This window comes from Salvelinus fontinalis, chromosome 24, assembly GCF_029448725.1.
Source record: "Salvelinus fontinalis isolate EN_2023a chromosome 24, ASM2944872v1, whole genome shotgun sequence".
Taxonomy (NCBI): domain Eukaryota; kingdom Metazoa; phylum Chordata; class Actinopteri; order Salmoniformes; family Salmonidae; genus Salvelinus; species Salvelinus fontinalis.
The window spans coordinates 15,697,407-15,707,429 of NC_074688.1; the positions used below are offsets into that span (position 1 = coordinate 15,697,407).

Sequence of the window (10,023 nt, forward strand, 5' to 3'; positions counted from 1 at the left end):
CACAGCATTTCACTTTGCTGACTCCCCTTGAATGCACTCAGCAGGTGACCATTGTACCCGGCTCCTCCCTGTGAGACGGTGTGGGGGTGAGGTCCACCTCCACGGAGGCACACAACCTCTCACACCTCTCCCCCCTCCTGCTGCTCCAGCCCTATAAAAAAACAGAGCTGGCTCTCCTGTTCCCCAGTCTCATAACGACCAATCACCCACCAGGTAAGAGAACAGACTGGGAGAGCTAAGAGCTGCGCCTAGAGGCCAAGGACTTGGTCTGCATACGCAGAGGACTGAGGAACTAGGAGAGGGAAATGCAGACTAGAATTTTTCAGGAAACTTTTTTTGTCTCTTATTTTGAATGCTTATTACCACTTTGATATGAACTGTTACAAATAGATTAGGCAGCAGTTATCACTTTAGCAATACTTCTTTCAGACAGTTTACTATAATTTACTAGAGAAATGGAGGGGAACAATGGAGAAATAATGTTATTAAATGTCCTAGAAAAAAAGATGTCGCTCATTTTCTTCCTATGCCAATAGCTTTAAATTCATCTGGAATTACTCTCAGCAACTGTGGAAGTGTAACCTCGGTGCGGGCCACAGTGATCCAGCGATGTGTCTGTCTTAGTGCAGGGATTGGGGATTAGGTGGTAGGAGTTGAGGGTTAATCTCTTTGTAGGAACGGTATAACTCTATCCAGCTCTGTGTAATCTGACCAGAGGTCCTTTTAATAGGCTGACATATGGCATGGGGTGAACTGATTGAGGGCAGCCTGGAGTTGCGTGTCTTTGTGGGTTTGCTCCATGTGATTCTCCAAATCACTGGAGAATAACTTTGAATTATTGGCTTGTTTGGTTTTGGTGACATTTAAAGTTTGATTTAGAATGTTTTGCAATTAGTAATTTGTTGCACTGTTCAAATATTGTTAGCTCTAAATTTCTTTTTAACCATTCAATCTTGACTTCCCATGGTTTACCATTTCAATTGCGAATATTGGGATTCTTGTCGGGCTCATTGCTCACCATCCGTTCTCTTTTTTCCTCTCAGACCTCCATCATGAAATTCCTGGCTCTCGCACTAACCATCCTGCTGGCCGCAGGTTAGTATCCCAGCCTTGTCATAGTGCCGCCGAATGGATAATGTAGTAATGACATTTTAATGCATCGTGTGTGTGTACCATGCTCTGGTATATTGAACAATTCAAAATGAAATCTTACTCAATTCTTTTAAAGTGCTGGGCCATTTACCACTGTTTCCCAACCAATGCCTGACCCTCTCCCCCTCTCTCTCCTCTCCCAGGTACCCAGGCTTTTCCTATGCAGGCTGATGCTCCCTCTCAGCTGGAGCATGTGAAGGCAGCCTTGAGCATGTACATAGCTCAGGTGAAGTTGACCGCACAGAGGTCCATCGACCTTCTGGATGACACAGAGTACAAAGATTACAAGTAAGGACATGTTTCATTTAGTCTTCTCTATCTTCTCGCTCCCTCTTCACTCTCACTCACTCACTCACTCACTCACTCACTCACTCACTCACTCACTCACTCACTCACTCACTCACTCACTCCATTTAAATGTAAAAGGTTCAATTCAATGGTGTCCAACCTCCACAGATAACTAAACCAATATATCCCTCCCTCCCTCCCTCCCTCCCTCCCTCCCTCCCTCCCTCCCTCCCGTCCTCTCTCTCTCTCTCTCTCTCTCTCTCTCTCTCTCCCCCTCCTCTTCTTGGTGTTCCTCTCAGGATGCAGCTGACCCAGAGCCTTGAGAACCTCCAGCAGTATGCTGATGCCACCTCCCAGTCCCTGGCCCCCTACAGCGAGGCCTTCGGCACCCAGTTGACTGACGCCACTGCCGCCGTGCGCGCTGAGGTCATGAAGGACGTGGAGGAGCTGCGCTCCCAGCTGGAGCCCAAGCGCGCCGAGCTTAAGGAAGTCCTGGACAAGCACATAGATGAGTATCGCAAGAAGCTGGAGCCCCTGATCAAGGAGCACATCGAACTGCGCCGCACCGAGATGGAGGCCTTCAGGGCCAAGATTGAGCCCGTTGTGGAGGAGATGCGCGTCAAGGTGGCCGCCAACGTGGAGGAGACCAAGACCAAGCTCATGCCCATTGTGGAGATTGTCCGTGCCAAGCTGACCGAGCGTCTGGAGGAGCTGAGGACCCTGGCCGCCCCCTACGCTGAGGAGTACAAGGAGCAGATGCTCAAGGCTGTTGGAGAGGTGCGTGAGAAGGTGGCTCCCCTGTCTGAGGACTTCAAGGGCCAGGTGGGCCCCGCCGCCGAGCAGGCCAAGCAAAAGTTCCTGGCTTTCTACGAGACCATCAGCCAGGCCATGAAGGCATAAACACACTCTCAGCCGGACCCTCCCTCCCTTCCCGTCTCACTCACACTGACTCACACACCATACGTACCACGCCAATGCCAAACTGATGCACTTCCTCTGCAGCGACATGGCAGGACTCTTGCTCTCTCTAACGCACCACCATATGCGCTCAAGCACACGCAAGCGCAGACACTAACGCACTATTGCATACATTCAGTTTTGAGTTGTTTTCAGGGCCTCTGTGCACAATTTTGACTGTACTATGAACATAAAGTGTGAATATTCTAGTGTTGCTGCTTGTTCAAGATAGCTGTGTGCTTCAAAACAGCTCAATAAACACCATACTGTTTCATACTATTTCATTCTCTGAGTTTGACTTATTTGTATTGTATTGTTTAGAATAAGCTTTTACATGTGGCTCTCACAACTAACATGGCGCTCTGTGACAAAACAGCCATGTTGGGTTTATGTATGAACGTCTCGTATCACACACTTCTGTGTTCTAAAACGATATGCGTTCTATGATTTTTCAATTTTCTATGATCGCAACATGATCAAAATGAAGTGATTACTATTATCACTTCTTAAGCATGCAATGAAATGAACGAACGTCTCTTACACGGGTATCATGTCACTGTAACATTATTCGCATTGGTTTAAAAGAATGGTTCGTCTGAAAATTAGATTTTTTTAACAAATGGACTTTTCTAATAATTTTCTCTGAAAACCACCAACCATTTATGGAGATCATGGGAGTTCATATGAGTCGTAGTGTTAATGGCCATAGAAGGTTGATGAATGGGTTAATAAGGAGGAGGTGTCAGTGTGTTGGCAGGCTGTGACCCGTAGAGTTTCATTAGAGACGGTGTTAGATGGATGGGGAGCTACTCAGCACCTCTCAGGCTGAGCCCCATCAACACCCTCCCATCACAGAGTACGTACACACACACACACACACACACACACACACACACACACACACACACACACACACACACACACACACACACACACACACACACACACACACACACACACACACACACACACACACACTGGAGCATTGGGAGGGGTATGACTGTGGAGAAAAAAACAAAACTTCTTGAGTTGATACTTGAATTCTACATTCTACGGTTGTTTATCAGTCATGCCATCTAAACATAAGTTGGTTCTTTATAGAGTAGACTTCTGCCACCAATGCCAACTTCTGTGCCCTCACATGTAACAATCCTTGATAATAAGCAAGAGGGTAGGACTGGGCCTTTAACGGCTGAGTGGGTAGAGTATGGTGCTTCTAACATCAGGATTGTGGGTGCTGTTATCCGCACCAACAGTATTATCAAATAATATCTGCTGCTATCTACTGCTGAGTTGTAATAGTTTTGATAATAAACCTATACTAACTGGACTATAAACTTGTATCCACTGCTATTTGGTTTTGGTTTGTTGGTTTTGGTTTGTTTTTAAATGTGTTTTGCAACGTGATTCTCTTATTGTTTTCATGGTTTGTCTTAACGGTTCTTTTTGTTGTTGTTAATGACTGAGTTCGATTCCCCAGACCGCCCATACGAAAAATATATATGCGCATGACTGTAAGTTGCTTTGGATAAAAGCATCTTTTAAATGACAGATGTTGTTATTATATTATTCCTATGGATACGGCACGTATAAGAACTCTTCCCAGACGAGACACGGTGAAGCTCTTTTGGTGAACATCTCAAGGCAACTTTAGATTAGAGTTGAAGATTGCAATTAGCATGGTGTTGAAGAGATTTCTTTTTTATCAATAGCAGCAGCGGCTCTCTGTCGGATGTCTGTCCTCACTCAATAACGGAGGACATCTAGTGTAATTAATGACCTACTTCTAAAAAGTGAAGTGCATCTCACTGAAAATAACACATTGTGCATCCTATTATGGTATAAAACTGTAAAGAATTGTCTGAAAGCAGTAGTAAATGTTTTCATTCCTCCTCTGTCACATCTCATGTGCATGTATCTATGTATATGTGCAGAGTGTGTGTTTTACCCCTCTCAGTGTGTGTGTGTGTGTGTGTGTGTGTGTGTGTGTCCTTGTGTGTGTGAGTATGTTAATATTGCATGTCAGTTGCTTTTTTACAGTGTAATGGATGAGGTGGGATCGAGGGTCCCTTGAGTGTCCCAGCCTGTATAAAGCCTGCTTGGTGTTCCAGTCCTCTGTGTCCCAGACCCAGTCAGTGGTACCCTCAACCACACAGACACTCTGCTTCTCCAAGGACAGCTAACGGTCTGAGACTAAAGCAGGGGATTTGATGTGGTCAAAGTTCTACTCTAAACTGGACATCAGACTGGTCAGTGAACAGTGGAACAGAAGACCAATTGATGGAAATTGAACGGGGAGAAATCTGAAGCATTTCCCACCACTGGAGATTCTGACTGTAACACAAACAGTATGGATGGTACTGGAGCTTCACTGCATTAGTTTGAATTCATGGTTCCTACCTGACTTTTCTTGTGAAATCCCGTTTTTCATGTGTTTTTTCCTCCTCTCCTCTCCAGTTCCCCAGCTGTCTCACAGGTGTACCCTCACGCTGCCCTGCTGTGCAGAAGCTGGTGGGGCCACCTGTGCCAAAGCCCCCCAGGTCACAGGGGTCACAGTTCAGCTGGAGATGCACACGCTGTGGCAACAGTTTGACCAGCTGGGCACAGAGATGATCGTCACCAAGGCTGGGAGGTAGGAACATGCTAACACAAATGGACACACACACACACACGTAAACACACACACACACACACATAAACACACACACTCACTGTGGTTGAACTAATCACATATCACTGTGTTGCTGCTGAGTCATGCATGGTCCTTGTAGGAGGATGTTCCCTACCTTCCAGGTGAGTATCTCAGGGATGGACCCTGCAGTGGAGTATGTGCTGCTCATGGACTTCATCCCTGTGGATGACAAGAGATACAGGTGAGTTTTCTCCATAGAGTTACATAAAATGTGATTTATAGGCTCTCTGCCAGCATAAGAGACATACACTAGATCTACACATAATAGTGTTTGTGTGGAATCATCATACGGTATATTGTGGTTATGATGTACAGTACATACCCTGGCAGCCTCTTCTTGATTGTACTATATAATATGTACCAGATAATCCACAAAATCTTAATCAGCGCCAATTGAGAATGTATTGAGTAGAACTTTCAGCCTGATGTAACAGAACTTTCAATAGTGGAGTGACACAACTTGCAACCAATGAATATAATATCTTTGCTCTCCTGTATTTAGATATGCGTTCCACAGCTCCTCGTGGCTGGTGGCAGGCCGGGCCGACGTGGCGGCCCCGGGGAGGATGCACTTCCACCCAGACTCCCCCGCCAGAGGGTCCCAGTGGATGAAACAGATGGTCTCCTTCGACGCACTCAAACTGACCAACAACCTGCTGGATGACAATGGACATGTAAGACAAGCACACACACATACACACACACACACCGACCAGTCCAGACGCAGACACACACACCGACCAGTCCAGACACAGACACACATGCATGCACACACACACACATCTTTACAATCAGTACTTGCTTGTGTTCTTTATACATTCTTTGTATTTCTGAGTCTTTGTACCTGTGTGTGGATGTAATGTGCATTGTGATTGTTTGTCAAACACCCAGATGATCTTGAACTCCATGCATCGTTACCAGCCTCGATTCCATGTGGTGTATGTGGACCCACGGCGGGATAGCCAGCTTCATGCCCACCGCAACTTCTGCACTTTCTCCTTCCCTGAAACACGCTTCATAGCCGTCACTGCCTACCAGAACCACAGGGTAATGTAATGACTATGTTATGCCACTATGTCACTTCCTATGACGTTGCAGAGACAAAATAGTCCAGTCTTGTATGAATTATGTCTATTGGAGATTCACCCTACATACTGCCTTGATATTGATGACAGATAATGTTCTCTCTCTCTCTCTCTCTCTCTCTCTCTCTCTCTCTCTCTTGCTCTCTACCTAGGAAAGGGCAAAAAATACCCCATATTAATATATGTAGCCTTAGAAATAATGTGAATGCTTGATAGAGTACGTGATGTAAACAGAGAGGTCTACTTTCATGGGGACCTGAATATTGACAGACTTTCATCAAGCTGTCTGTCCACTCAATGGGAAGATTCTCACTGTAACCAGTGCCTGTAATCTGGTTCAGGTGATTAATCAATTTACCAGGTTGTTTACAAACACAACAGGAACTATGTCATCCACATTTTTACTAATACTGTAGAACTTTGTTCTAAAGCTGTATCTGTACCCATTGGATGCAGTGATCACAATACAGTGGCTATATCCAGGAAAGCCACAGTTCCAAAAACTGGGCCTAAAATATTGTGTAAGAGGTCATACAAAAGATTTAGCTGACTCTTATGTGGATGATGTTAAAAATATTTGTTGGTCTGATGTGAAAAATAAGGAGCATCCAGACGCTGCACTTGATGAATTTCTGAAATTGCTCCTTACAATTATTGATAAACGTCCACTTGTTAAGAAACTGTTAGAACTGTTAAGGCTTCATGGATTGACGAGGAATTTAAAAACTGTAAGGTTGAAAGAGATGGGGCAAAAGGAGTGGCTAATAAGTCTGGCTAACTTACTGCAAATTGAGAAATGATATGACTAAACTTAACAAAAAGAAGAAGAAACGGTATTATGACGCCAAGATCAATGATGTAAAGATGATCACATTATTTAAAATGAAATTATGGGCAGAAAGACAAATTCAACTCCATCTTTCATCTAATCAGATGCCTTATTCATCACAAAACCATTTGATGTTGCCAATTACTTTACTGATTACTTAATTGGTGAAGTGGGCAAACGTAGGCAGGAAATGCCAACAACAAACAGTAAGACATTGTATTCATGCATAAAACATTTATAATGAATGAAAAGCATTATACGTTTGTATTTGGTCAAGTTTGTGAGGGAGAGGTGGGAAAATGATTGCTATCAATCAATAATGTCAAACCTCCTATCTGTCATATATTTAATCTGAGCCTAGCGGAAAGTGTTTGTCCTCAGGCCTGGAGGGAAGCCAAAGTCATTCCGCTACCAAAGAATGTACCTTTACTGGTTCTAACAGCTTGCTGCCAGCTCTTAGCAAACTGTAGGAAAAAACTGTGTTTGACCAAATACAATGCTATTTCTCTGTAAACAAATTAACAACAGACTTTTAGCATATCGTGGATTCAGAGCTATCTAACAGAACACAGTGGGTTTTCTTTAATGGAAGCTTCTCTAATGTTAAACAGTGTTGTAAAATGACCTGCCACTGGCATTAAACAAAGCCTGTGTGTCCATGTATGCTGATGATTCCTCCTGTACGTGTCAGCAACCCCAGCTAGTCAAATCACTGCAACCCTAAACAAAGAGTTACAGTCAGTTTTAGAATGGGTGGCCAGTAATAAACTGGTCCTGAACATCTCCAAAACTAAGAGCATTCTATTTGGTACATGTATATCATTCCCTGTTCTAAACCTCAGCTGAATCTGAATGGCATGGCTGTTTAGCAAATTGAGTAGACTAAATTACTTAGTGTTTGTTACCTTAGATTGATTCAATGGTTGTAAAGATGGGGAGTGTCTGTCCGTGGTAAAGAGATGCTCAGATTTTTGGAGACCACACTCCACACTCCTGCAGACTCTAGTTTAATCTTATCTTGATTATTGTCCAGTCATATGGTCAAGTGCCGCAAAGAAGGATCTTGTTAAGCTGCAGCTGGTCCAGAACAGAGCGGCACGTTTTGCTCTTCATTGTAATCAGAGGGCTAATATCAATACTATGCATGCCAGTCTATCTTGGTTAAGACTTGAGGAAAGACTGACTGCATCACTTCAAGTTTTTATAAGAAATAATGTATTGGAAATTCCAAACTGTTTTCATAGTCAACTTATATACAACACTGACACACAAACTTACCCCACCAGACATGCCACCAGGGGTCTTTTCACAGTCCCCAGGTCCAGAACAAATTCAAGGAAACGTACAGTATTATACAGAGCCATGATTGCATGGAACTCCCTCCCATCTCATATTGCTCAAGTGAACAGCAAACCTGGTTTCAAAAAGCGAATAAAGAAACACCTCTCGGCAAAACGACTGCCTCCCATGTGACCTACTTTTTGTGTGTATGTGCTGAAATGTTTGTGTAACTGATAGATACACACACACACACGCACACTACATGTTAATGTTTTTAAATGTATGTACATTATAAAGTCTTTTGTCTATAATATCTTTTTCATTATGTGTCATACTCCAGTAAGACTAGCTGTCGCAATTGGCGAGGGATCCTGTTCAAATCACAAATCTCTCTCTCTCTCAGATCACCCAGTTGAAGATAGCCAGTAACCCGTTTGCCAAGGGCTTCCGAACTACTGATCCTGACGCCTGGTAAAATAAATAAACATGTTCTTTGTTCGTTAGTGTCTAAAATATCAGAATGGTTTTGGTGATACGTTGAACATAAAAGTCAAAGGACAACAACCATATTCAGACATTGAGAACTGATTGTTGGATTCAGGGGGTTTCCCTCCTACAAGTAATATCAAATCTAGATTGTTCCATGAAAACGCTCAATTAAATAATAACTGCACCATTGTTATTTCTCTCTCTCTTATCACCTGATATTCGGGTTAAGGATCAATCGCAATATGATACCTGAACTTTGACTCTGGCCTCTACGTATGACAACACAGCAGACACTCAATTAGGCTTGATAAAGTAAGACATTGGTTATTAAAGCCAAGCGTACCATGATAGGATAAAAGGTGACTAATGGTGGTAACCTGTTTTTAACCTGTTGTAATTCTAACTGTCCTTTGATTGTAATGTGACTGTGTGTTGTTGTGTGTTCAGGGTGGGCAGTGCCAGGCCCCTGCGTCACTCTCTGCCCACCTGGCAGCCACCGGAGGGCAGCCATGAGCCTGGCAGTATGTCGGGAGAGCAGCGAGCACAGAACCTAAAGAGTCTATCAAGTGAGCGACTGAGACCCAGGAATGAAATACTGAGCTTTTTTAAGGCAATATACAGCCCTTAATACATCACTGTCACTCCACAATGTGAACTAATCTTGGTCAGAGAAATTATATTTTACATAGGTGCTCTTGGTTTCTTCCTTAGGATTAGAGGATTAAAACATTGTCTCTCTATCAACAGCGCATCGTGAACTAGGCCACCACTGCAGGGAAGACATCAGCTGTACCAGTGAGAGAAAGGATGTGGAGAATAATATTTTTCCACCCTTGACTTTCATCCCCCTTCCCACTCTCTGGGAATGTCCAGGTATTTCAGAGAGACTGAACCTGGGATGAGAGGAGGGAATTTCTTACATAGTTCCATTACTAAAGATCTTCCTACAGTAGCCCACATTCTCCTTCAATATGTGAATATCTCTCTTCATTATTTCTCAAAGGAACCAAGTGAAAATGTTCTATTATGAGCTCAATCATTTAGCCTATTTTCTTTGATTGTTTCATCTTGGGCTGGTGATTTTAGATATTATTTTTTACACAAAGCACACAAGGCAATATAGGGGGATTAATTGTTTAAAGTGGAAAATATTGTTATTCAAATTATGTCAATAAAGACCTATTTAAAATAATTTGCTCTTTTGCTTTATGATTTATTATAAGCTATTTTTATTAAAGGCAATTTTTTTA

General features: G+C 43.2%; 2 protein-coding genes across 3 annotated transcripts; both read left to right on the top strand.

Annotated features, from left to right (window-relative positions):
- The first annotated feature begins 174 nt into the window (after positions 1-174).
- Positions 175-2,676, top strand: LOC129822005 (apolipoprotein A-I-1). Its single transcript, XM_055879833.1, has 4 exons — positions 175-213; positions 1,044-1,095; positions 1,296-1,440; positions 1,740-2,676. Exons 2-4 carry the CDS (start codon positions 1,053-1,055, stop codon positions 2,338-2,340), a joined length of 789 nt encoding a protein of 262 aa, XP_055735808.1. The 5' UTR covers positions 175-213; positions 1,044-1,052; the 3' UTR covers positions 2,341-2,676.
- A 1,157-nt stretch (positions 2,677-3,833) lies between these two features.
- Positions 3,834-9,946, top strand: LOC129822004 (T-box transcription factor TBX1). 2 transcript variants are annotated; one of them, XM_055879831.1, is made up of 8 exons: positions 3,834-4,754; positions 4,855-5,029; positions 5,169-5,270; positions 5,592-5,763; positions 5,981-6,136; positions 8,688-8,755; positions 9,221-9,339; positions 9,521-9,946. In XM_055879831.1, the coding sequence occupies exons 1-8, from the start codon at positions 4,748-4,750 to the stop codon at positions 9,673-9,675; spliced, it is 954 nt and encodes a 317-aa protein (XP_055735806.1). In that variant the 5' UTR covers positions 3,834-4,747; the 3' UTR covers positions 9,676-9,946. The 2 variants fall into 2 exon arrangements, with proteins under 2 accessions (XP_055735806.1, XP_055735807.1); XM_055879832.1 differs by lacking the exon at positions 9,521-9,946 and having other exon boundaries at positions 9,003-9,313.
- The last annotated feature ends 77 nt before the right edge of the window (positions 9,947-10,023 follow it).

What these genes read in the sequence shown, in the direction of transcription:
- LOC129822005 (XM_055879833.1), top strand. Translation starts at nt 1,053, where the DNA reads ATGAAATTCCTGGCTCTCGCACTAACCATCCTGCTGGCCGCAG. An exon ending in AACCATCCTGCTGGCCGCAG is followed by an intron (nt 1,096 to 1,295) that starts GTTAGTATCCCA and finishes CTCCTCTCCCAG; the next exon opens with GTACCCAGGCTTTTCCTATG. An exon ending in ACAGAGTACAAAGATTACAA is followed by an intron (nt 1,441 to 1,739) that starts GTAAGGACATGT and finishes TGTTCCTCTCAG; the next exon opens with GATGCAGCTGACCCAGAGCC.
- LOC129822004 (XM_055879831.1), top strand. An exon ending in ATCGTCACCAAGGCTGGGAG is followed by an intron (nt 5,030 to 5,168) that starts GTAGGAACATGC and finishes TGGTCCTTGTAG; the next exon opens with GAGGATGTTCCCTACCTTCC. An exon ending in GTGGATGACAAGAGATACAG is followed by an intron (nt 5,271 to 5,591) that starts GTGAGTTTTCTC and finishes TCCTGTATTTAG; the next exon opens with ATATGCGTTCCACAGCTCCT.